The sequence below is a fragment of the Biomphalaria glabrata genome, chromosome 3 (genome assembly GCF_947242115.1).
Source record: "Biomphalaria glabrata chromosome 3, xgBioGlab47.1, whole genome shotgun sequence".
Classification (NCBI taxonomy): Eukaryota; Metazoa; Mollusca; class Gastropoda; family Planorbidae; genus Biomphalaria; species Biomphalaria glabrata.
Window position 1 is genome coordinate 7,813,739 of NC_074713.1, and position 27,890 is coordinate 7,841,628.

General features: G+C 32.9%; 1 protein-coding gene across 2 annotated transcripts; it reads left to right on the plus strand.

Moving 5' to 3' along the window:
- Nucleotides 1–558: 558 nt before the first annotated feature.
- Nucleotides 559–27,610, plus strand: LOC106055916 (zinc finger protein 836-like). Of its 2 annotated transcripts, XM_056023241.1 has the most exons (17): nucleotides 559–784; nucleotides 1,707–1,918; nucleotides 2,427–2,959; nucleotides 3,537–4,117; nucleotides 4,486–4,603; nucleotides 4,725–4,898; nucleotides 5,103–5,164; nucleotides 5,268–5,472; nucleotides 5,613–5,786; nucleotides 6,332–6,771; nucleotides 7,608–7,695; nucleotides 7,924–8,103; nucleotides 8,586–8,747; nucleotides 11,612–11,779; nucleotides 13,066–13,479; nucleotides 14,412–14,604; nucleotides 19,719–27,610. In XM_056023241.1, the coding sequence occupies exons 3-16, from the start codon at nucleotides 2,443–2,445 to the stop codon at nucleotides 14,585–14,587; spliced, it is 3,459 nt and encodes a 1,152-aa protein (XP_055879216.1). In that variant the 5' UTR covers nucleotides 559–784; nucleotides 1,707–1,918; nucleotides 2,427–2,442; the 3' UTR covers nucleotides 14,588–14,604; nucleotides 19,719–27,610. The 2 variants fall into 2 exon arrangements, with proteins under 2 accessions (XP_055879216.1, XP_055879215.1); XM_056023240.1 differs by having other exon boundaries at nucleotides 14,412–27,610.
- The last annotated feature ends 280 nt before the right edge of the window (nucleotides 27,611–27,890 follow it).

Genomic DNA, 27,890 nt, shown 5'->3' on the forward strand with positions numbered 1-27,890 from the left:
TGATCAATTTAAAGTGTTTTTATATAATCTCCATTAGATAGATTTATATCTGCCATTTTGGAATTTACGATGAATGATGGCTTTTAGAGCCAAAGTTACTGGGTAGAGATTCTCAGAGAGTAGGCCTATATCTTTTAATAAACTTTTTAATTTTCGTTTTTTGTAATAAATTAAAATTTAAATAACTATAAACTAAAAAAAAAAAAAGATAAATTTGTCTAAATATATAAATCTATATCCTTAGCAGAAAATCATTTATTTTTTTATTGTTCATTTAGCTTTCTTCGTAATTTTATTACTTCAGTAGCCTATATTGAATGATGATTTTGTCATCTGAAATAACCATTACACAGTTATTAAAAGACAACTTTCTTTGCTCACAATATAGTCATCGTCGTGTTCATATTCATCTCCTCCACACTCTCTCCCTAACGGGGAAATCCTGGGATCTTGTGTTATGGCACGATTAGGAATTAGTTATTTGTTTCGGAAATAGGGAAAGTTTTGAGACATGAGGTGACCAGTAAAAACAAGACTAGGTTTTAGCCAGAGCGAAATATCAGCCGATGTAAATAGACCATTTTTCCTGGAACAGACTAGACACTAGACATAGATCTAGGTCTATAATCTAGATCTAGCTAGAGTCTATAATAGTATACTTAGTTATACTATAAAAATAACTGTAACACTAAAGTCACTAACAGACTCACTAACTAGATCTATACTCTATAGAGTATAGTTATAGTTATAAATAGTATAAATAACTATTATAAGTTAACTTATAGTAAGTTATAGTCTAGTAATATACTTTAAACTTTAAAGACATTAAAGTTTAATTTTAATATTATAATAAATCATCAAATGATCAACTAAAATTAACTTTTATTTTTAATTTTATATTGATATTATTAATGCTAATAATACTCATTTATAGTTACTTACTTTTTACATAGTTATGATAGTATAAGTATAATAATAATTATAGTCATACGTTATTATAATACATAGTTAAATAGTTGCTTGTTTGGCCTTTCGCTGGTGTTATTGTTGGATCATTTTGTTCAGTGTTAGTTGTTACATCCGTTTGGTTTATTATAATTTATATGTATGACATAATACTGGTCAAATACAATGCTGAGAATAGGTCAATAGTAAATTTTTTTTTCAATAGTAATAGCACAATACATATTTGTCTGGACAGGCTATATGTTAAATACTATTCTATATTATAATATGTATTTGAGACATTTTTGTAACTCTGGGTCAGTGGATTACTAGATCTGGACTAGATATTATAATAAGAGTATTAAGTGTATTAAAAAAACAAAAAAAAACCTGACTTATTTCATTCGCGATAAATCAGTTACAGACTAAAAACTCAAAATGCCTTGAAAAGGTATCATGGATTCCCCATATTGATAAAATTATTTTAAAATATTAAGCACAACAGGGTTTAAAAAGTTTTTTAAACAAATCAAACAAGTAGATAGGTACTTCGATAAAAAATTAGATAGATCTAGAGAAATGCTTTCCAATGATGCCAAATTTATGGTGCTGAGTTAACTACAAGAGAAGTTATTGCAATTTTAGTCATCAAAATTGGTGCTTCTTTAGCCTTTGTAAAAAAAAAAAACTGACCAAAAAATCTGACTGATTAACATTAAATTTTAGTAGATAAAACTAAAATGCTATTTATTTATCTGTAGTTAGGTCAATATTAGAATATGCATCCTCTGTTTGGGATCCCTCAACTCAAGAAAACAAAGAAACTAGAGAAATACAAAATAGAGAAGTAAGAATAGAGACTAGTTCTTGTTCGTTGACACTTACTTCACTCAGTACTGGTTAGCACTTTGATTGTACTAGCTATCTAAATGATGATTTCATGACCTTTGTCCAGTGACTATAGTCCCTTCAAGTAAGTTGCCGAATTTTGGTGTTATTGATTGATTTAGATACAATGTATTATATAAATGAGGTAGTGAATTTCTTTCTTATCAAATCAAAAATATAGTAAAAACTAATTCCCTTTGCTATGAGTCGCTAGACATAATATACAATTATTAAAATGTAGACAAATAGCCTGGCCCTAATTTATTACCTATTGTACTTCATTATTATTTATTATATTCCTAATTCTAAATATATTTTTATGTGACAGATATTCTTTTGTCTAATTGTCATCATACTCAAGCCTAGTGGCTCTTGACAGTATCATATTTGAATCTTTCTAGGGGTTAATTTTAGTTTTAATCCTACTTGTGGTTAATTTAGCCATACAGACGTTTTGGAATTCATCAGAGAATTAAATGAATATGTTTAATTTGTTTACCTTTTTTGAATAACATAAAATATACTTTAGAAATATTTAGAAATATTATATTTTGATAAACAAGTACGTCTACTCTATTTATTTATCAAATCAGATTCAGATAAACACAGATGGATTTTGAGATGGAAAATGTGTCCTCAGAATCAAACAGTCAAGATGATTTTAATGATTATTGTGATTATGAAGGAAAGTCTTCCAGTGAAAAACAACCAGATGAAAATTCCTTACAGTCAGAGAAAAAGAGAAATTACAAGCGTGAAAAAGGACCACCCATTATTTGTCTTACATGTAAAAAAGTATGGACAAAAAATTGTAAAGGTGGCCGACTGTTTATGTTTGGTGGAAGTAGACCTTTCATGGCCAAGTTTGAGGCCAAGTGCATAGCATTAATGGGTAAAGAAGCATTGACAGCCCTGCAAAATAAATCTGCAACCAAATTTGGCCGAAGCTATATATGCAGAGAATGTTATTTAGTTTTGAGGCAGACATATGATAATGTTAGAAAAATTCAACGGGATGTTGCGAGATCAATTCAGAGAATGAGATCTCCATCTGGACCCAAAAGGGAATCAATCACTGAGTCAGACAACTCAGGCTCTGATCAAGATCTTGAAATGGATTGCCTAGGTTGGTAAATGTATTTTCAATATGTATTGTGAATAAGTATCTGTCATATAACACTTTTAATAGTCTTAATGTATATATAATGTTAGTTAATATAAAACATAACCCTATTGACTTATTCTGGACATTCTAATTCTAATGTAAGGGTCATGGGCTTGTGTCCTAGGGAATAATAGGATTTATACTAAATAATTTGAGGACCTATTGCTGATTTAACAATACCTATGTTAATAGTTTGCTTTATTTTTTTCAATGGTTAAAAACATCTTGGCACTGGTTTATAATAAAATTCTGTATTGCTAAAAATATTTATGAAAGTATTCTTACAAGTGTTTTTAAAGTATTTTTTTAAAATTAATTAGTTCAGTAGTTATTATTTATCCTAGGAATAGACAGCCTTGTTTTCACTGACTTTATTCTAGCAGTAGAGGCTGTTATACAGTTTCAGCTGTAAGGTTATATATAAACTATTTCCAGTAGGGTTAGATTATTTAGACTTCAAACCCTTAATTGTGTAGCTTTAATGAATTAGATGATGGAAATATTTATTTACATAATTTTGCTAATCCTTATTTTCCAGCTCAGGTTCATAATAAGAAAAAGCTACCTCCTGTGGCAGAGAGAATTGCAGAGAAAATAGCATCTTTGACTCTTGTTAAAATCAACAACAAAACTCCAAGAATATGTCTGAAACCAATTACAGCAAAATCAGCTGAACACAAAAATGAAGCTGTTAGTCAGAGCAATTCAGAGTTTGTAAACACCTTTCAGAGTAACTGTACTGACAGTGATCTGAACAAGAAAACTGCACAAGAAAAGGATTCTGAAATTAATCTAACAGTATTGAACAGAGAAATGTGTCTGAAATCTGTTTCTTTGACAGATGTTGATCATAGTCTACAATCTAAATCTCGGGATATTAATAAAAACAATGATTGTAATATCAGTACATCTGTAACACTTACAGAGTCTTTATCAAGTGACAGTTGTAGTAATCTTTCTAATGTAAATCCACAAAATGAATTAGATAGTAAAGTTAGATTTCAACAAAATCAGGATCTGGAAGAATCCACTGACAAAGAGTATCCTACAAACAAACCTTCACAAGTTGATCTAGCGGAGATTTTAGCTAATCCTCTACTCTTGATTAAAACACCTCAAGTAAGTGTGTCTAAATTTGTACATGTCAGTCTAATCCCATATCATTCAATGCACATTCCCTGCTATCTCTAAAACATTTTTGGTAGAAAAGATATTGTTAATTGAGAAAAGGTACAGTAAAATCAAAATTTTTTTTTAGTCATTCCCTAAAATTCCTTCTCTCTTCTAGTGTTTATTAGTCAAAATTGCAGGTGTGTTTGCACAGGTTTAAGTTTGAAGAGTCATTATATATTGCTAAATGTTACCTGCATTGTTACTAATATAGATGTAGCTTAAGGATTTTCATTTCTAATTATTTAAATGTAGAAATTTGTGACAGTATTTATTTAATATTCTGTTTCTCTCTCTTAAACAATACATATTTTCAGCCAATTAAGCTAGCCGATATCAAGAATAAGCAAGTCTATGTATGTGGTGAAGGCAATTGTGATTGGATATTTAGCTCTCGCTTTTACTGGGAGAATCATGTGAGACATTATCACAGATGTAAGTGGTTGTGTTATTTTATCCTCATTAAACTTTAAATTGATTCATCATAAGGATCAGTCATTTCTCTTTTAAAAACTTAAATTTTGTTAATTTCTATTTTTTTTTCCTTAAATTATAGCTGGGCGACCTTTCATATGCCCTTTTGAAGGATGTGGTAGAAGCTTCGCAGGTAGAAGTAAACTAGAACTTCATATAAGATCTCATACAGACGAGCGCCCTTTTATTTGTGATAAATGTGGGAATGGGTTCCGTGGTAACCAAGAACTCAAAGCCCACCGACTGACTCACACAAGTATGCTTACTTTGATGGCTTTAGTCATAATATTGTCTATGTTTTTTCTAATTTTTTTATACATTTTAATTGATTTGTTAAATTTTAATGTTGAAATAAAAAAATTATACTTTGCATTACAAATTCTAATGTATTTGATTTATTTATTTTTGCTTTTTTTCTGAAAAAAATGCAGTTTAATTTTTTTATTCAAATATATTACAGCCGAAAAACCTCACCAGTGTCTTAAATGTGATAAAACCTTCAAACTTCTAAGTAGCCTTAAGGTACATTACACTTAGGTTAAATTGTTTTTTTTAGTTGTAAAAAGTTCAGAATAATCCATCATTTTTTAAATGCTGACTAGATATCCTGTTTGATTCCTTACAGCGTCACCTTCAGTTCCATGATGGAGGAAATTTCCCATTTCCCTGTACATATCCTGAATGTGAAAAAGCTTTCAAGAATAAATATGACCTGAAGTGTCATAACAGGTTGCACACTGGGGAGAAGCCTTATAAATGTAAGGAGCCAGGGTGCGGCATGGCTTTTAGAATTCCTTGTCAATTCACTATGCACAAGCGTTCACATACAGGTAAGAGTTTGTTTAATTGTGGAACATTCTTAAAAATATTTTCAAAATTTTATACAAACTTATGCATTCTAGCCTGTTTAATTAATTACACTATTTTATTTATCTAGAATGTAGAAATGATTTGTTCTTTCTTTGATTAGGTGAACGTCCATTCCGATGTAATATAGATGGTTGTTCAGCTGCTTACATTTCTTCAAATGCTCTTCAAGCTCACATGGTCAGCCATACAACAGAAAGACCTTTTTGTTGTGAATTTTGCGGCAAGACATTCAAGCATAAAATGTTGCATCGCATACACTTAAAAAAACATTCTGGTAAGAGTCTCCTTAGACTTTCTTTGTACTTGCAGTTCCATTGTGTTTATTGGGATGAGAAAAAGGCTTTTGTAAGAAATAAACATTTCTGCAGGATTAAGAAAAATGTGAAAGACTTTAGAAAGGATCTTCCCTTGCTGTTATGCAGGATCTTTTGCGTATACTTAGATAATACTCAGATCTAAATTCACTAGGTTATTTTTACAATGTATGACCTACTTATGAAAAATAGATGCTCTTGGAATAGTTTAGTGATGTTTTGGAATAATTTCCAGTACTTAAATACCATTTCTTCACTTTTAATTGAAAACACAGTTAATTAAAATAGAAATACAAGGAAAAAAAAACATTTTGATGAACTAAGTTACTGTAATTTCATTTAAATTGTAAACATTTCTTTTAAAACCTATTTATAAAAATTATTATTAATTAATATATTAATATTATTTAAATTACTATAAAAACTTTTGACTTGTGATACTTAAAATTTGTTAAAAATTTCATAAAATAGAAAATCGTTTTCGGCAATATTTTGTTTTTCGCAGGACTTCAGAATTTTTTATGTCCAGTAGAAGGCTGCAGTGAAAACCTTAATGATCGCAAGTCTTTAAATCAACACATGGCCAGCCAACATGGAATGCAGGATTACAAGTCAGCCCCTAAAAAAGTTTTTCAATGCACAGAAGAAGGCTGTGGGCTTGTTTATAGCACAGACGGAGGCCTTCGCTATCATAAACTCAGGGTTCATAACAAAGGGAGTAAAGTCTTAGAGGAGGACCACAGACAGATGAGTTGTCCCTACGACAAGTGTGCAAGGGTATATGAAGATGCAATCAGTCTTCATGATCACCTTATAAAGGCTCACATGCCTATTCCTCGTGAAAAAATGTGTCCATGTTGTGGTCAAGCTTACCCTCTTAAAGATCAATTAGAGGTTCATATAAACAGCGCCCATAATGGAAGTCCAACAGTTAATGAACAAACGGTAACATCTTCAGCATATTTGTCTTTAAAAATAATCCAATTTAAATTTGTTAACATATCCTAGGTGTTGTGAACTCTTGCCATAGCTTTGACATGGACACATAAAAGTATGTCTTTCAACAATTCAAAAAGACAGCAGAGATTAATTAAGAACAAAAATATATATTTAATAAAAGCAATCAGAATAAACTGTAACTGTAAACAACGCCATCACATGTAATCTATTAAATATACAACAAACTGTAAAAAATGCCTCCTACACTACTTCTACTAGTATAAATCTAAAACTCTGTCATCTGACAACAATAATAATGTTTTAAGGGTTGTAACTGTACTTAAACAGGCCAATGAAATCAAAACAAATAAACATTGAATTCATACTAGCTTTCAAACAAGATTCTATTAACTTAACAATTTACAATACTGTACACAAATATGCAATAATCACACTAGGCCACTGCTTTCTGCAATGTGCAAACCAGTTTTCAGAGTGTTCATAAACTATTGTCATTGTAACTCTTATAAAAGAAGAAATCAAGTACCCCTTTCAGACCTGCACTCTAAGGGATAGATGATGGTCATCTCCTGTTTCTATGGCCAATGGTAAATGATGGTATCATTAGGCCAACACCACAACCAACCATCTTTACTTTCCCCAACTAATGCCAGGTACTCATATCAGCAGGGTGGAGTCAGGGGTGTACAAAAAATCCAGAAATGTAAAATCCCAGCTTTCACCAAGATTTATACCCGAGACCCCTCAGTTCGGCAGCTAAATTCTTTACCACTTCTAACTGTTATTTTTATTGAAAAATGTGTACTTCCATTCTCAAACAGAAAGGTTTCCATGTGTGTCATTCTGAGAGATGTGGTCTGAGGTTTCACAAACCAGAAGAGTTGACTCATCATGTCACCTGGCATTTAGGTGAGTTAGTGTAACACTATTTGTTTGTAATTAAGGTTTGCTGACATTAGTTTGGAGCAATTTAACTTATTTGACAAGTCAGACACTGAAAACATGTACGGTCTTTCATAAACTGTTCCATAGGCATTAAGTATCTCAAAACAAGATCAGTACAGACCAGGGACCAATGGATATTAAGCTCCGAGGCTATGACAGTGAAAGTTTACAATTTTTTTTTGTTTTCCTTAGGCAACCCACCCTACAGATGTGAATATGATGAGTGTAATCGCACCTTTCTCTTAGAGACTATGCTTAATCAGCACATGACGGAGCATGAAAACCAGAAAAATTTCACCTGCAGCTTTGATAGCTGCACAGAAGGCTTTACAACTAATTTGAAAGTACTGAAGCACTCCAAGTTCCATTATGGTAATAGTTTTGTTTTGCTAAAATATAGAAAGCTTGTTGATATTCCCCATAATGATTTGGTAGATCACTATTCAGGAAATACACATGTAAAGTAGATATGGACATTATTTTAAGAAGCATTTTAAATCACTGGCCATCTTTACTTATTCTATTTTTTTGTCAGGACTAACACTCAGACTCCCAGTCCCACCATATGGAAATGTATCTATATTTTGTGTATAAATACTTTGACACTAAGGCCCTAAGACTCATCAAATCCCTTATCATTATGTTACAGGCAGTTTGATCAGTGTAAAGAGAATGAGACTACTTTATCGTGTACTACATAGTTGTATTGTTCTTTTTATTAATTATTAAATGTATTTTAGTAGAGAATACTACATATACTGATTGGACTTCTGACAGGATTATTTAGATGCCCTATTAATTATTAAATGTATTTTAGTAGAGAATACTACATATACTGATTGGACTTCTGACAGGATTATTTAGATGCCCTATTGATGGCTGTAACAAGGCAATGCAGACATTAGGCACTGCTCGAATGCATCTTCTCCGCCATGAAAAGCCATTTGTATGTTTTGTCTGTGCTAAAAGATTTGCTCTACACCATCAATGGAGTAAACACAAAAGGTCTCACACAGGTAACATAGTGCTTGACACAGCTATTTAATAGGGGATTCAATGTCTCTAGTGAAGTTTTTGCTGTAAATAGTACATACTATTTGGGTCCTGTTTTACTAACTGTATCTTTATTAAAGAAAATCTAGCTTTATTTTTTTATAACAATTTAACCAAACAATTGAGACTTTTAAATTGTAATGATTAATGTCTTTCCACATCACTGTTATATAATGATCAAATCTCTAGATTATAATTCAGTAGTTTTTTCCTTTATTTTTTATTCCCTTTAACATATAGCTTGATCACCAATTACCCAAAATTTTAAAACAATAAAAAAAAATTTTTTATTAAAAAAAAATCTAGTTTAAAAATATACATTTAGAACACCAACCTTCAAAACTACTTCTATGTTGGCCTTTTACACTGTGGTATTGGCACTATTGTAAAAAAAAAAATTTTCTGAAGAAAAAAAAATATATATACATCTGGTTTTCACTTCTGAATGAAATTTATAAGAAAAGAAGAAAACTGCTGATAACTTTCCATCACATCCTTACTTATTAGTAGTCTACTGAAAAATATAATCAAGAAGGAAAGAATGAACATAAATATGTTTTGAAACCAAACCCCTAACTTTCTACAAGCAGCCCTATCTCAAGCCTTGTTATTGTGCAGTAAATACATCCAAGAAACTTTTGAAACCAAACCCCTAACTTTCTACAAGCAGCCCTATCTCAAGCCTTGTTATTGTGCAGTAAATACATCCAAGAAACTTTTGAAACCAAACTCATAACTTCCTACAAGCAGCCCCATCTCAAGCCTTGTTATTGTGCAGTAAATACATCCAAGAAACTTTTGAAACCAAACTCATAACTTCCTACAAGCAGCCCCATCTCAAGCCTTGTTATTGTGCAGTAAATACATCCAAGAAACTTTTGAAACCAAACCCCTAACTTTCTACAAGCAGCCCCATCTCAAGCCTTGTTATTGTGCAGTAAATACATCCAAGAAACTTTTGAAAACAAACCCCTAACTTTCTACAAGCAGCCCCATCTCAAGCCTTGTTATTGTGCAGTAAATACATCCAAGAAACTTTTGAAACCAAACCCCTAACTTTCTACAAGCAGCCCCATCTCAAGCCTTGTTATTGTGCAGTAAATACATCCAAGAAACTTTTGAAACCAAACCCCTAACTTTCTACAAGCAGCCCCATCTCAAGCCTTGTTATTGTGCAGTAAATACATCCAAGAAACTTTTGAAACCAAACCCCTAACTTTCTACAAGCAGCCCCATCTCAAGCCTTGTTATTGTGCAGTAAATACACCCAAGAAACTTTTGAAACCAAACCCCTAACTTCCTACAAGCAGCCCTATCTCAAGCCTTGTTATTGTGCAGTAAATACATCCAGGAAACTTTTGAAACCAAACCCCTAACTTCCTACAAGCAGCCCCATCTCAAGCCTTGTTATTGTGCAGTAAATACATCCAAGAAACTTTTGAAACCAAACCCCTAACTTTCTACAAGCAGCCCCATCTCAAGCCTTGTTATTGTGCAGTAAATACATCCAAGAAACTTTTGAAACCAAACCCCTAACTTTCTATAAGCAGCCCCATCTCAAGCCTTGTTATTGTGCAGTAAATACATCCAAGAAACTTTTGAAACCAAACCCCTAACTTTCTACAAGCAGCCCCATCTCAAGCCTTGTTATTGTGCAGTAAATACATCCAAGAAACTTTTGAAACCAAACCCCTAACTTCCTACAAGCAGCCCTATCTCAAGCCTTGTTATTGTGCAGTAAATACATCCAAGAAACTTTTGAAACCAAACCCCTAACTTTTAACAAGCAGCCCCATCTCAAGCCTTGTTATTGTGCAGTAAATACATCCAAGAAACTTTTGAAACCAAACCCCCAACTTTCTACAAGCAGCCCCATCTCAAGCCTTGTTATTGTGCAGTAAATACATCCAAGAAACTTTTGAAACCAAACCCCTAACTTTCTATAAGCAGCCCCATCTCAAGCCTTGTTATTGTGCAGTAAATACATCCAAGAAACTTTTGAAACCAAACCCCTAACTTCCTACAAGCAGCCCTATCTCAAGCCTTGTTATTGTGCAGTAAATACATCCAGGAAACTTTTGAAACCAAACCCCTAACTTCCTACAAGCAGCCCCATCTCAAGCCTTGTTATTGTGCAGTAAATACATCCAAGAAACTTTTGAAACCAAACCCCTAACTTTCTACAAGCAGCCCCATCTCAAGCCTTGTTATTGTGCAGTAAATACATCCAAGAAACTTTTGAAAACAAACCCCTAACTTTCTACAAGCAGCCCCATCTCAAGCCTTGTTATTGTGCAGTAAATACATCCAAGAAACTTTTGAAACCAAACCCCTAACTTCCTACAAGCAGCCCTATCTCAAGCCTTGTTATTGTGCAGTAAATACATCCAAGAAACTTTTGAAACCAAACCCCTAACTTTTAACAAGCAGCCCCATCTCAAGCCTTGTTATTGTGCAGTAAATACATCCAAGAAACTTTTGAAACCAAACCCCTAACTTTCTACAAGCAGCCCTATCTCAAGCCTTGTTATTGTGCAGTAAATACATCCAAGAAACTGAGTGCTTGTATTTAGAAATGATACAATCTTGCACAATGTTTATCTTCTCAATACTTGCTTCACTTACCTTTCCTTGTCCTAAAATGGCATGTGTTAGTGTTACGAGCTCATGAGACTCTTAATTATGTACAACAAACTCATATATATAGTTTAATACAGATAGTTTTGTATTACTGTCTAGCACTCTGCTTGATGATTTGTCTTCAATCTTCCTATTATTTCTTCAGTAATTGTGTTTTAATTCTATATTCATGTTATGTCTTCTTCAGGTGAAAAAGTGTTTGAATGTAAAATCTGCTGCAGTCAATTCCTAGACCCAGCTAGTCTGAAGTCTCACAAACAGAGTCACAAGGGAGAGAAGCAGTTTATCTGTGAGGAATGTGGCCAGCAGTTGGCTAGTCTAACTCTTTACAAGACTCACATCAGAACTCATTCTAGTAAATAAAAGTTTTAAATTTTTTTTAATGACCTAAATAGACTTAAAGAGAAGACATTTCTAGCTGTTGGCTAGCCAATCTGTTGACAAGATTCACAAGAAAACTATATTATTAAGACATGGGGTTCTGCTAGATTCGTACCTATCTTTAAGAGAAGACACTATTAGCTATTGACTAGCCAATTTGTTTACAGTGTTCACAAGAAAATTATATTATTAAGACAGGCCTCTGCTAGATTCTTACCAATCTTTGAGAACATGTTTTATAACATGCATCTAATGTAAAATAACGTTGACTATCTTTCTACTTGAAGTTATTTGATCAATGATATTTATTTCTTCTTCTATATATATATATAAACCTTATTGTTTTTTTTATGTATAATTTTGTCACACTAACAGACCCCAGAGAGTTCCAGATGATATAAGATGGATGTCCTTTATCATGGGTTCTTGATACATTTTTTGTTTTAAATTATAATTTTAAAAAAAATGTAATTGTAGTATTAAGGAGTTTGGAGATATCGACTCATAACTTTCATAATAAATATTATTATAATAAATAGTGGAAGATTTTGATTTGAGAAAAATAGTTCAAGATAAATGTCAAAAGACCTAAGATATTATCATCTTCCGTAAACTTTTGCTACAGGCTAAACAGTCACACTAGAAGTGTTAGAATATATGTGTTTCAAAATTATTATGAAGATTTTCTTCTTTAGGATTTGTTTGATATGATTTATTTTATTATTTTTAATATTAAATTTTATGTGCTGTTTTAAAACTTTAAATACATTTTTTTATTAAATTGATCATTGTCATTGGGGCATTGCATAATTCAGTTTTACTGAAGATGTTCATCATATAAAAGTTATGTGAAACAAAATTTATCTCAATTTAAGAAATAGTTTATTATTTTTTGTATTTTGTTTGGAGCCATGGGGCTGAGTTTCAGACTAATGTTATAGTTGATGGAAGAAAACTTATAATAGCTGAGATAAAATATATTCAGAACAATTATACTAAGAACTCATAATTAATAAATAATTTTTTTTTTTTTAAGCTGAACTTCCATATGTGTCATCATATAAAAGTTATGTGAAACAAAATTTATCTCAATTTAAGGAATAGTTTATTATTTTTTGTATTTTGTTTGGAGCCATGGGGCTGAGTTTCAGACTAATGTTATAGTTGATGGAAGAAAACTTATAATAGCTGAGATAAAATATACTCAGAACAATTATACTAAGAACTCATAATTAATAAATAATAATTTTTTTTTTTAAGCTGAACTTCCATATGTGTGTTCAGAAGAGAACTGCAAGAAAGATTTTCGAGACATTGTATCACTCAAGGCTCATCAAAATACTCATTTAAAACCTTGTCACTTATGTACCCAGTGTGGGAAAGTGTACAAGTTTAGTGTCAGCAAACATAAGTGTAAAATAGACTTCACAGAGTCTAAGACAAGTTACCTGCAACAGATCAAGCAAGAAGTTTTATCTGTACAGCCACTACAGTCTACAATTCCACCCATTGCCAATCAGAGCTCAGTACATCAGCCACCACAACTCCAGTTGTCTGACTCAGTAGCCTCAATGACGACCCAGTCATCGGCTCAGACTTTATCCCTGCCTTTGACCTTACAACAATTACCTAGTGTTCAAACAGTGCCACCCCAGCAACCCCACCCTCAACAGTGTAAGTTTTTTTTTAATACTATGAATAGTAGCTAATAGTGTAGCTTAAAATATTCATAGCTTGTAAGTTGTACACACATTAGGTGAGCTAACATTAATTATCAAAATATTTTGGTAACCATCTTACGATCTTTGTTATTGGAAGATGATGATGACCACATGTATTATGCTAATTAACTCATTCTGTATATGCTACCAAACAGTGCACCATCAATTATTTAAGTTAGTCATTGTCTACATATTTTCATTTTTTTTTTTAAATCAGAACCTAACTAAGAAGAGTACATTATTCAAGTTTCTTGTTTATACTATGCTAGAAGTTTTGATCTTAAGAAATAAGAAACAGCTGATAAACATTCCAAATAATTTTAGTGATAGTTTTAGATCACAATAGTAATTGTTTGTTGTTTGTATGAGAAATTAAGTATTATTGACTGTCTTAAATTAAGTAATATTGACTCTTAAATTAACTATTATTGACTGTCTTGAATTAAGTAGTATTGACTGAAGTATTATTGACTGTTTTTAACAAAGTATTTATGACTGTCTGGAACTTGAAAAAAAAGTTTCAGCTGAAACTTATTGATCAATTTTTTTGTTTAAGTCATTTTATATTTTAAAAATATGTGTTCAATTGATTCAAATTATGTAAAATTGAATTCTTTGATTTGATTTGAGTTTGATTAGCAATATGCTTATAATGTATATGTTTGTATTCAAATAAAAGCTTATACTGCTACATTTAGCATTTTTGAAAACTGTCTCTTTTGAAGATAAAATTAAAATTTTTTAGTTTTTATAAAAATATAAATTCTAAAATATTTCCAAAATGCATTTCATTTACTTTTTTATGTCAGTTACACTGTATTTTATATTAAATGTATTACATTTAGTTTCTAATTTCATTAACATTGTAATTTTTTGCTTCCTCAGTCAATATGAATAACTTAGCTTTGATGCCAGAAAATCATCCCCAGTCCTATACCATGGAAGTAGAGGAAGCAGCTAGAGCCATGAGACAAAACTTTAATGCACCAGAGACTGTAGTTCTACAAGATACTTCCCATTATAATTACATCATTCTTTATGACAGACCAGCGCAACAGTGAGCTCTGGCATACGGCAGGTGATTAAAAGTAATATTTTAATTTTGAGACCTAAAGATCTTTAACTCATTCCATACGTTAGATTTTGTCAATGCAAAGGAGCCAAAAAAAATTGGCTGAAAAATTTTCTAGTGATAGTATTGCATGTTCTTATATAGAATCATTTTTTTAGTTTCTATATATATAGAATTAGGCGATGCAGCCTTTCCTCAGTCTTGATTGGTATTTGATGGTAGGCACTTTTGAGGTCTAGAGTACTAAAAACGGAATAGTTTGATATCCGTTCTACCAGTTCATCAACTCGGGGCATTGGGTATGCATCCAGTAAGGTGAAGCGATTTATTGTTTGACTGTAATCAATGACCATCCTTCTTTTATGTCTCTCGTTTGTTGTCACAAGCACCTGTGCTCTCCAGGAAGACTTTGAAGGTTCAATGATTTTGTCCGAGAGGAGTTTTCTAACTTCGGACTCAATAAATTTGTTATCACCTATTGAGTGCTTTCGGGACTTAGTAGCCACCGGTCTGCAGTCAGAAGTTAGATTACTGAATAGGCTCGGTGTTTCAACTCGTGCTGCTTTAAGACCACAGATGTGTAGAGGATTGCGTTTTCCTCCGTACGGTATGGTCAATTCCTTATGAAGACTTATAAAGTCTACACCAAGGATTACATCCGAGCACAATCCAGCAAGTAGAGAAAGTTTGACCTTTTTGTAGTGTTCTCCCTTGTACTGGACATCGGCAAATGTATGTCCTAATGTCTTTTCAGAAAGATGTGTAGTGGCCATGAATATTCTGTTTGTAGACGGACGTACTGGCCATTTATTTCTCTTGACGATGGCTTCTGATATGTAACTTTCGCAGCTGCTAGTGTCTATGAGAGCTTGCAACAGCAACCCATTGACGTTCACTTGTGCCATAGACTGTGTAAGCCCAGAGAAATGCGTTGATGACAAGGTACATGGAGTTATCACACTGGTCAGTGATATTTTGCTGTCAGCTTTGTTGGCTGTTGTTTTACTTATCTTATCTTATCTTATATAATACAGACGTTACTTCAAAAAAGAAGATGATTACGTCCTACGCGTCATGCATTTAGTCATGCATATTAACCAATGACTTAAATTCTGCCAAGTCACTGGTTTTCCTGGCTAGCTCAGGCAACCCATTCCATGCTCTAATAGCACTAGGGAAGAAGGAGTATTTGTACAAATTTGTCCTAGCATATGGGACAAGGATTTACAAACAGTTTGGAAGTGTCCCTTTTTACCGCACTGATGACATAATGCATTTCGAGCAGGGCATTCAGTCCTAGAGTGTCTCCTCCTACCACAAAAGTAGCATAGCAACTTAATGGCATTTAATTCCTGGTCTTCGTTAGAAATGTATGTTTCTAGATGGGAGCTAGTTGGTGTTTTCATTGCCCCACAGGAGATTTCGTTCGTTGAATTGTAAGCCTGAGCATGCGTTGTGGCTGTTTCTAACACTCTAGCTTCGTCAAAAGCGCTTTGTAGAGTAAGAGATGTCTTTTCCAGTAACCGCTGTCTAATAGTGTTGGATGCCAGACCAGTTATGAAGGCGTCTCTAATGCAAATGTCTCTGTGCTGTTCAGCAGTTACTTCTTTAAAGTCACAGTCCCGGGCCAGGCTTCGCAACTTTAGCATAAAGGACTCTACCGTTTGGCCCGGCTGCTGTTTACATGTAGCAACCAAATGTCTAGCAAAAATGTCATTCTTTACCTTAATATAAGTAGTCTTGAGTGTGTCTATGGCCATCGAATAGGACGATACATCACTGATGAGCATATAAACCGTAGCAGATACGTGATTCTTCAACAACTTTAGTTTAAAGTCTTCGTTTATATCCTTGATGGACGAAAGAAAATTCTGAAATGTGTCATACCAGTGAGTCCATTTTTCTGAGGCCAGAGGAGCATTAGGATCAATGTCCAACTCTTTCGGTCTGAGTAATTTATCCATTGTAAATTAAGGAATCCAACACTAATCCAGATACATAATTTTGTCGAATAAATTGTAATGAAATGATAACGACTAGAATACCAATAACATGGCTTTATTCGACAAAATTAGACTACAGTAAACAGTGAATGAAACCAGCACGTCTAGCATACCATTGATGCAGTCTATACACACACACACACTGGACATGAAACACACACAATGGCCATGACCTTCAGACACGCTGGACGCACGCAGAAAATCAACTCAGTTACACTACAGTAGCATATCAATGTTTTTGTCATTGAATGAGGAATGTTCTACTGTAAACATTAATAAGATAATTACAAAAATAAAAAAGTTATACTTTAAGTACAACACTGTGGAAAAAATATTTTAAAAAAGAAAATAAAGCTCAACTTATGGTTATGGAAATCCATAAATATTAATTCTAATAAGCTGATTTGTACGTAATTTATACCAAAATATGTTTGTAAGAAAGTAGGAAAGTTTCATTGAAATTGCACAAGAAATAAAAAAGTTCTAAATTTTTTGGTCCACACACCTGAAATTTTTTTTTTTACACATTTTCTATGGGAAACTGAACTTTTTACACTATAAACACAAAATGAAAGAAAAACATTGTTCAATAGCCAACAAAGTTATTGCGCTTCATGAAAGGATTTGAAGCATCCTTGATATCTATATCTATTCCAATTTTTATCAGCACTGCCATAATGTTGTCCAACACAGTATCGCTTTCTTGGTGGGTTGTTGGGTTGGTATTTTTTTCCTTGCGAATGAATTGATAGAATTTATCAAATTATCTTTTATTTTGTCATCAAAGATTGCATAAAAAAATCAAGAGGAGAAGATTGATCAGTTAAAAGTAGATCAGGACAAACTCCAGGCATTTTCAGAGTGTGAAATCTGAAATTATGTTCAGTAGTTCCAGATGTAACATGGTCCCATTCAGGATCTGCTGAGTCAGAAGTGACAGAAGAATTAGATGTACTAGACGACCTAGTTGTAGTGCTGGTATCAACAGACTGAAGACTAGTAGATCTAGAACATTTACCTTTCGCTTTAGTTGATGTTGATGAACATGTTGATGAACATGAAGCAGTTTTTTTCACAATTGTTGGCTGAGGGCGAGGTCTGGTTGGTGGTTCATAATCTTCATCACTGTCAGTGTCATCAAATATAAGTTGTGGGTCCTTATCAGAATCTTCATCATAAATAGGTCTAGGTCTACTAGAACTACTTCTGCTAAACCTAAAGCAGGATCCTTCATTTTTTTGCTAGGCTTAGACTGAGAGGCACAGTCTTGAAGACTATCAAGTTCTAGATCTAGAAAAAGAATATCACTTTTAGATCTAAATCTACTATCACTAGATTCTAGATCTATCATCATCAGAATCAAATAGAATCATCTGACTGGCTTCTTCAGCCGTTATACTCTGTATTTATTATTCTTAAGTCTAGAGCTATCACTGGAAGAAGCCATTGAATCAGTTGTTTTTTGTTGTCACAAATTTTTGTGTCAAAAACAGTAACACAGCGTGGTAAAATGTCTAAAACAAAATCAAAAGCTGCGCTATAATTAAACCAAAACAACATAAAGGAACTTAAACCTCTTCTGAATAGAAATAATGAAAAGTATTTAAATAAAAGTGCTTTAAAAAGTAGAAATACTCATTAAAAGAAACAATATATGCTTGGCGCAGCCTGCGTCGATACGTAGTCTAGCGAAATCGCGTTGGCACACTGTGCTGTGATACGTATTGAATGAGTTAAGCCATGTGAAGTAAAGTCCACATTTTTTTTTTTTTTTTTTTTTTTAATTGAGGTCAAGACATCCAAATATTTTGACTCTTTAACAGACATACAGTAGGCTATCATTAAATGACTTGCATCCAGAGTAAAAATACATGTTTATCCATTAGAAATGGATTTCCAAGTCTGCTTGTTAACCGTTGGCCATAGGAACAGATGACCTTATCATCATCTGCCCCATAGATAGCAAGATCTGAATGGTTTCGAATCTCGGTGAACTCTGGGATTTTGAATTTTGGGATTTTTAGGGTGCCCCTGAGTCCACCCAATTCTAATGGGGACCTGACATTACTTGGGAAAAGTAAAGGCAGTTGGTTTTTTGTGCTGGCCACATAAGGGGAGGAGGACCACCTGATGCTATTTTTTTTATTTTTTAACCAAATGCATTCATATTTGGTATACATATATATGGAGTTAATCTAATGTAAAAAATGTAAAAAAAAATCTTTAAAAAATTTTGGTTGCCATGGAAATGCCGCCATATTGGATTTTTTAAGGTAACTTTAAGCCGAATCTACTCCTAAAGTAATTGTTGAAAATGAATTAAATAGCTTGAATTCAATACTTAAACAATGTATCTAGAAAGTTATAGACTTAGAAATTGAATAAATCTTTTTACTTTTTAAATATTTTTATTCGAACTTATGATATGTTTTTTTCTATAAAAAATCACAATTTTGGAGACAAAATGTTGAAAATTTAAAAATGAAGACAGAAATTGAAAAACTGGCTCTATATAATGGAACTACATTATGTTGTTAACATATATTCCAAATTTCATAAGAATCCATCAATAAATAAAAAAGTAGATACAAATTGAAGAAGGTGACCGAAGCAAAAATGTGATTATCGAGAAAAACACCTAAAAAGAAGCAAGTCTTTTTAAAATGATTTAAACAGTATTCTCCATAGGTAGGGCCAATTTTTTCAATTAATTTTATTTCCCTGCAAGCTTAAGCTGCTCTCCTTAAGTGACATCTGTGTTAAATAGCTTTATTTCTCTTTTATACTGAGTTTGACAGGGTTTTTTTTAGGTCCCATTTTTTGCAAGTTGATGACTATGAATAGTAATGGAAACATGCAATCATTTTTTAATTCATACAAAAATCCAAAGCCAAATTTCCAACAGATCCAAGGACTGAAAAGTTTATTCTTTTAAATTAGATACATTTTGTTTTGCTTTAGTTACTTTTGGGTGAATCGTCTCATTTGCATTCTGGGTGGCTCCAGAAAAGCGCCACTGTAAAGGTTTTGATATGACAACTGCCGATACAAATGTTCCAAGAGATTAGCAAGTAAATCATATTTTAAGAAATGCTAACACATTAAATACTTTTACAGGAACTTTGTCCAGTGCGACAGCAAAGTTAAAATAACACCATGAAGAAACTCCGGTTGGGTGATGTGGTTTGGTAGAAGAAATCCAGTGGCGAATAGTGGCTAAAATGGCATTTCTTATTTTGTCCACATGATGATAATTTCTTATAGCTATTGCATAGCATGTAGAAAGTTTTTTTTGTAGCATTCTTAGTTGAATTACCATAGCCTAGGTCACCTAGGCTGATCTTATCCTTACTTCAGAATAAAACATGGCTGTGGAAAGAACCAAGTAGTTCGAAACCTATAAGGCCGACGAATCGTTCTGTTTTACGACAATACCTGGGCTCAGATCTGTTAATAAAACTCTCAAAAACAACCAATGGATTTCCAAGTCTGCTTGTTAACTGTTGCCCATAGAAACAGATGACCTTAACATCATCTGCCCCATAGATAGCAAGATCTGAAAGGGAAACAACAACAAACAATAAACAAAATAATGAATAAATTGTGACTTCATATTTCTAGGGAAAGGCATTCAAACTCTCATTTTGACATCCTGACTAGTGCTTTCACAAAATGACAACAACAAAGTATGACATAATATATAAAATAATACAGGTCTTAGGACTGATATCTGCTTGGGGTCTTGACAACTTGACCACTCCTGTTTATCTGGCATTAAAAGATCTTTAGATGTAGGCCTGCAACTGTTTGTTTCTGTTTTTCAAAAGTTAGTAGTTTATTGCGGTGTCCAGGGTTTCTCCACCAAATTCATGACGCCATTTCAAGAGAAAAATATTTTTTTTCGCATAGCACACATAATAAATAAATTAAACAATGGGAAAAAAACATAAAGTTAATAATTTAATTAGCAAAGTCAGTTATCTAAAGTGCATTCATACATAAAATTAAAAAAAGAATATTAATATGTTGCATTTCAGGAGAACAAAATTTGTTAAATAGTATAAATGTATGAAATGATATGAGAAACAATGAGAAAAAAAAATATTTAAAATTAAAAAGTGTATTAACAAACTCAGTTTAAGTTAACAAAAGTGCATAAAACAAAAACAAAAAAATTACATTTCAGGAGTTGAGGAGTGGAAAAAAAACATTTTTGTTCACATAGTATGAACTAAATAAATGAAACTTTTAAAAAAAAAAGGTACAATGCAGAGCAATCTAATATAGCAAAACAAAACTTAAGTCCCCCTATTTCTTTATCTTTAGCATCTATTTGGACAGATAACTTCTTTTTTGTCTCTTGCCCTTCTTTTCTCAAGACATTGGATTCTATGATATATTTGTGACATGCAGTGTTCTCAGCTTTTTCTGCCAACTTGTCAGCAGATTTCATCAAAGAATTTAAATCTTTTTAAAAGTGCATTTTTTTGGCTTTAAATTGTCCAGCTCCTCCTTTTTAAACCATCCTTCTTCTTCTGTTTTGCTATTTGGTCTAGATAATGTCTATAGTTTTCTCTGGATGCTTTTGCAGCCATTAGCATTTGTGTAGTAACAATTATATTGTCAATGCTGCCTGAAAAATCAATAAAGTCAGATATTGGCTATCAGTGTTTTTTCTGCCATGTTCATACTCATAACTTCTTTGTTAACACTGAAACCTCGCTCAACCTGAGTTTGGCCGTGGGATAGCATTAACAGAAGATGAACAACTGTCCAAAGATCTTTATATTCAGATTGTCCGCCTAAATATTCTTTAAAAAATACATCTAGCCTTTGAAAGGATGAGTCAAAAGACTGAAAAGCAACTGAGTTGTTTGATAGAATTTGATTATACCACTGTCTATATTGTGCTTTGATGATATCACACTTATTTTCATCAATTTGTCCTAAAGTTGACAAGCAATTTAATGTGTTTTCTAATTGCTTTAGCCAGCTGACATGGTCGGTAACAAAGGCTTTTGGTGGCAGCCATGTCATGCTCCTAACTAACTTATATTTGATAAGAGATTTTTCAAGCACTTTGGATGCTGTTGTTTTGAAAAAGTCTGCACTGCATCCTGAATACTAAAATGTCTTTAGGACTTGTTTTTTAAATACCACTTAAGGACTTTTTAGCTTTGAAGCTAATGTCCTTTACTGGAGCCAACAGTTTAGTACTGGAAAAATCCAGCGTTGAAACAGATAAAATACCTCTGCGTGCACCTAGAACATCCTCTGATACCAATCACTGTAAAAGTGAAACTAACATGTTAAAAATATCTTCCGACATGAATGGTAGCATTGGTCCATCACATTGATATTTTTGTAGGAATGGTTCCAATATTCTGGCAATGGAGATAAAACACTCCAATTTAGCATCCAGCAGTTGGTCAGCCAGGCAGGAACGAAGATGTTGGAAAGATTTTGTCTCCAACGCTTTGTTGTTGGTTAATTAATGGTTAATGAAGATTTTAATTTGAGGCCAAACTTTAATAGCACGTTCAGCAACAGCAATAGTTTCAACCCAACAGTGGGGACAGTGTTTGAGAGGGAAATCTGTTGTTCCTGTAATGGTCATGAAATCTTCTCTTCTGGAAGGTGCATCTTTAAATAGCCACCATAACGAATCGAAGAAGTACCATAAGGAAAGGAAGAAGTGGCCCAGATCCCATGCAGTGTGTCCTGCACGAAAGGCATTGTCAATTGTGTGCAAACCACAGTTCCCAATATCAATATATTTGTAATTAGACTTGTTTTTGCAGGTCCTCACTTAAAAAAGTCTATGAAGTGCCCTATTGACATTTGTCCATCCATTGAAATTTGTATAACTTTTGAGGCATTCACACCAAGCTGCTGATGTAATTGCTCAAACAAATTTTGTGCTGAAGCATGCCCCAATAAGGCAGAGTTGAAGTTTCTTGTTACAACCTATAGAAGGAAAAAAAAGTGTAATTGCATTAATAGTTTGAACTTGTTTTGATTGTCATGTAACACTAAATCTATTACATACGATTAATAAAATAAACAATTTTAAGATTGAGCTTAACAGAAGAAAGCATATAAAAAGTGCTTATCAGAATAACTATAAAGATATAGCGATTATAAAATTAATCAATGACTGTTTTAGATTTCACAAAAAAAATTACTTTATCAGTTTCCCAATATTTCACATGGACATTTTGCTTCTTTATTGGGACCACAAGAAAAGTTGTTTGCAATATTGCTGTCTGGAAACATTTTAGAAAACATTCCATTAATTTGTTGGCAACTGTTGAAAGAGTAATTAGCAGAAACAAATTTTAAACCCATAGAATCTCAGCAGTGAGAGTGTGTTCATTTGTAACATGAGCTACAATAGAACTTTGGGATGTAGACAATATTTGTGAGGCTCCTGTCACAATAGATGACTCTTTATCCAAAGCCTTTTGTGTCTCAGGTGCCTGTATCAAAGATGATTCAGAGGAAGATTGTAGATCTGCAGTTACAAGCTGGGCACTAGGCTTCACTGGTGTTGCTGTCTTAGTTTTAAATACTGACGTCAGTAACAAACACTGTGAACCAACTTTCACGTTGTGCTGATGTTTTGAAGATTTCATATGAGAAGTTAAAGCTCTTTTACCCATATTTGATATATCAAAACTTTTAGCTCAGATTTTACAAAAGGCTTTTGTTGGCATTGATGACTTCCCTAGCCAAAATTCAAAATGTTCATCTTTTAACCAAGCCAAATTAAATGAAGTTAAATATTTGGTCATTTTTTAAATCTAAAGTATAAATCCAATATTTCAATAAATCAGATGTAGATCTAGAGTCTAGCTCTACTAAAAGTAGATCTAGTTTTGTAAATGATGATAAATGGTGTAATGTTGAAGAATGCGAATGTCGTGGAATGCTGGGTTCTTGCTTCCTGGAGTACTCTTGACACGTGACATTTATATACACTACAAACTGACTTAAGTCCGTTTCAGCAGACAAATATAAAGTTTATTTTACAACATAATAATACTGCACATCTTGTTAGTGCTAGAAGTCAAGAAGTAATAAACAATCCTATCCGCATAACAGCAGTATCAAATATATCCAATACGTTAAACTCTCTAGAGTATATTACTAATCACGTCTGCATCTCAGCGGGTAACACTGTACAGAATAATCCAGAATAATAATATATGACTCAAAAAGAACACTGACATCAACTGCCTAAAAGATACTTCCTAACTGTAAATACTGCTAGACTTTTCTAAGTCGCTACTGTCCGTCCCGGACCAAAAATATATTACTTGACCACCCGGTCTAAAGGATACCAGTTGATTTCACTTACTGACTTGACTGAACTCAAAGTCAACTTTATTCATTCACCTTCCTGTTTTCTACATCAGGAATTCCACGTGTCTTTTAAACTCAACATTAAATCGGGCAATGTCAACTGAGACTGTGACAAGTATCCAATTGAATTCTAAGACCAAGTACTGAAGTAGATAAGATCTAGAATATACATTTAAATCTACATCTTATCATATTTAAATTTGTATTTAGGTCTATAAATAGCAGACACAAGCACTACGAAGACAAAATTCAAGTAATCCAAATCCAATGATTTTGAGAAAAATAATAATTTATAAGTCCAAAGCTCCAAGTTTGAATAGTTTCTGATGACTCAAACTCTATCATAGACAATCTTGTAGATCTAACTACTATATGTAGATCTATAGTCTATAATACTTGTATCTCTAGAATTCTATTGTAGATCAAACATGTCACACAGGTAAAATAAATTTCAAAAATAATAATTTAAACATTGAAGGCTGATTATGATCACACAAGAAAGAACAGGCAATAGAGCTAGCTCAACTGCTTTAGACTGTGTCGGTCTAATAAATAAGCATGGAGCCTCATTTACGGTGACAGGAAGTGAATTGAAAAATAAACGAGTGCGCAGAATCATGACATACATTTTTATTCGCCCTTTTTCTCTGGCTTTTTTTTTCGTAGCCGAAATCACTGAGTATTTTTTTTTTTCAATTTCAGGAGATTTTTTTGTAGTTTCATGAGATTTCCAGGATATTTTCGTATATTTTGCAGTTTCAGGAGTTTTCCAGGAGCTCCTGGGAAATCAGGAGGCTGCGGGAACCCTGTGTGTCATATTACCCAGTGATGTCTTCTTTGAAACTCTCATTTAAAAATCTTAATATTTCATCTGTAGATTTTTCTTTTGTTGGTCTAAATGATATACACGGAGTCTATATCTAGGTATTCACATGTAATATACAAGAAAGATTTATTAAAATAATTACAATTTGTTAATAGAGACATATATAGATACATATTTATTCATGTTGAAACATATAACCCTCTAGATTCAAAGCGAAGTTGTGTGACAGGGGCTACACCAGCTGCAAACAAATTTAATTTTTTAAAGTTCTTTCTTACTGACTTTTTAAACGGTTTTTGTGCAGATGGTGTGCCACTAAGTTTCACACATTTCTCAGAGAGCCTAGAAGGTGCCTTTATCTTTGGTCCCACAACCAACACAATAGTCATTAAAAATAGCTCCTAGGTTTTGCTGTGTTTCCATCAAAGTTGCATCTAGATGGTCATCTGCTCCTAGGGTTGGCTGTTTTTCTATTTCATTTGTAAATAGAGGGTCATCTGCTCCTAGGGTTGGCTGTTTCTCTATCTCTTTTGTAACTAGTGGGTTTTCATCAAAGTTGCTGTCCATATAAGCTTTAGTCGTTTTTTTTTTTATTTTCCTGGCTGCTTTTTTGCCTTTACCTCTTCATCTTTTTTTTTTCTTACTTCCTTTCAATAATTTGGTAGTCTCTTTTTTTCCATTTCGTCTTTTTCATCCACTTTCTCTTCAGTAGTTTTCGGAACTCTGCCCCACTGATGATTGGGGGGATAGTTAAGGTTATTTTCTTTTTTTCTTTTCCCTTCATTGTAAAAGTTGGTAATTTTAAAATATCATCTTGTGTGACAAGTAGCTTAAAGTGGTGGGTCTGGTACTACTTGAAAAATATCAACTATTAGTTTAATTAGTGACTCAAGGTGAATATACTTTTCCTCATGCAGAGTGTCAGGAAATTTATGTTTGTTCATGTCATCTAGTGATAAACATTAACAGTTCACTTTTTTGTCATCTCCTCAAAAATAAAAAAAAAATTGGTCTTTGAGTGCATCAATTTGTTTGCAAGTTAACTTCAAAGGGGTAGAGCTAGGGATCTTCTGTGAAGCTTGGGGAATAGAGGCTTGAGGTTGGATTGATGAATCTTGTGGTGGTGAGCCAAAATTGATGGGCTGTCTGGTCTGTGACAGAAACTACGTTACGTGCGGAAATAGTTCTTTCCTATACATCACATGATTTAAATGCTTGTAGGGTAACATTTGAAGGGTTTAACTGAATGTCAATACCTACTGAATTTCATGTTTGTTCTGATAATGACTTTTGGGTTGTGCTCCACAGTTTATTTTTAATTTGAATTGCTTTTCCCATTATATTGATTTCCAAACTTTGTTAATACTAATTGCCTGGAATCTCAACTCATTTTCTTGGTTTTCTTTAAATTTATCTGCTAGTGAATCTACAGCCTTGAAATGTTTTGAACAACGTGTTGCAAATGATTTATCTTTTTACATTTTTTGACAAGTTTTCCCATATGATGGGAAATTGTGTTTCCTGTGAGATCTACCACAAGATCTGCAATCTCTAATGATATGTGTTAAATGACTTCAACATTTTGTCCTCTGATCTTTTGACTTACAGTTTTATCTTGGCTTCATATACCTATAGTCCTTTTAAACCTTGCAATTGGTTTTGCATGTGCTCGTCAGCATAAATTATTTTTGCTATTTTTTCTTAAGTTAAATCTACATCTCTTCAGAGTCTATCTCTCACTGATCAGGCAGTATGCCAAATACTAATGGATCTTAAATAGTTCACCATGAAGGTTGTCAAACTTGCAATTTAATTCAACACACAGCTTGGGCTGGAAACTCTCTGAACAAGGAATCCATGTCCAGTTTTGAATAATGCACTGGTGTGTTCCATAAACACTGGTGCAGGAGAAGAGTTGTAAGACAACCCCTTGCTTAATCTGTTTGTCCCAAACAGAGACATGTTTGTTGATAGAGGTTGATTTGTGGAAGCTAGAGATGGCTGGAACTCCATTTTTAAATTTGTATTTTCTGAGTCTCATTTGATCTTTCAGTTTATCATTTTTTACATTTGAACTCCTCTTTCTGAGTCTCATTTGATCTTTCAGTTTATCATTTTTACATTTGAACTCCTCTTTCATCAACTCCAGTTTATCAACCTCCTTGGTTGCCTCAGATACACAGATTATAGAAGGAAATATTTTAACACAACCTCAAAACACTTAGACACACTGCTTGACCATGTTGGGAAATAGCTGAAAGAAATAATCTGTGTTAATTTTGGAAAAAATATATATAGTTAGACCAGATTAATAAATACAACTAGAATCTTTAATATTTGAACTAAATATAAGCAGATTTTAATACTTGAATTATAATTTATATAACTTCTGTGTTTACTGAGTAGAGAAATATAACCCTTGAAAGATTAAATGGCATGATATGGCCCACAGTGTGCAGATGTGCCAAATAACAGTAACATTAATGCTCTTATAGACCCTTGCTTATATAACAATCAAGTTTGATAAAAATTAATGTTGTTATATGATGTTTCTTTTTGTTTGTAGAATAAAATATAAGTGTATTCTAGCCATTGCAATCAATTTCTATACTCATTGTGCAGTATGTACTTATAATTTAAATTATTGAATGAAATATAAATATAAGTACATTATTTTTAGTACTAATTATTATATAAACTTTTAAAATTGACTGCTAACGGGTGTTCTGCAAAATGTTTTTATGAAATATTTTTAATACAAAGCAATGTATGTTGTATGTAAAAATGTTTGTCAAATAAAATAATTTTTTTAAAACAATCTTGTTATTAATCTTGTTTATTATTGGATTTTTCTAATAAATGTTCGTATCCCTTTTCTTTAGGAAAAAAGGGGGGGGGGAGTTTAAAGATTTGAACAAATTAAAATTAAGGCATGATGACTTTTTTGTAATTTATGATTGGATAGCTGCCTGGTCATGTGGTGTGTGCTCTGTCTCTGGACTGTTGTTCAGTGATCTCAATGGTCTAGGGTTTGAACCCTGCCCACTGCCATCCTGGAAGAGGTTTGGGCTAAGATGTAATTATCTGAAACATGTAAA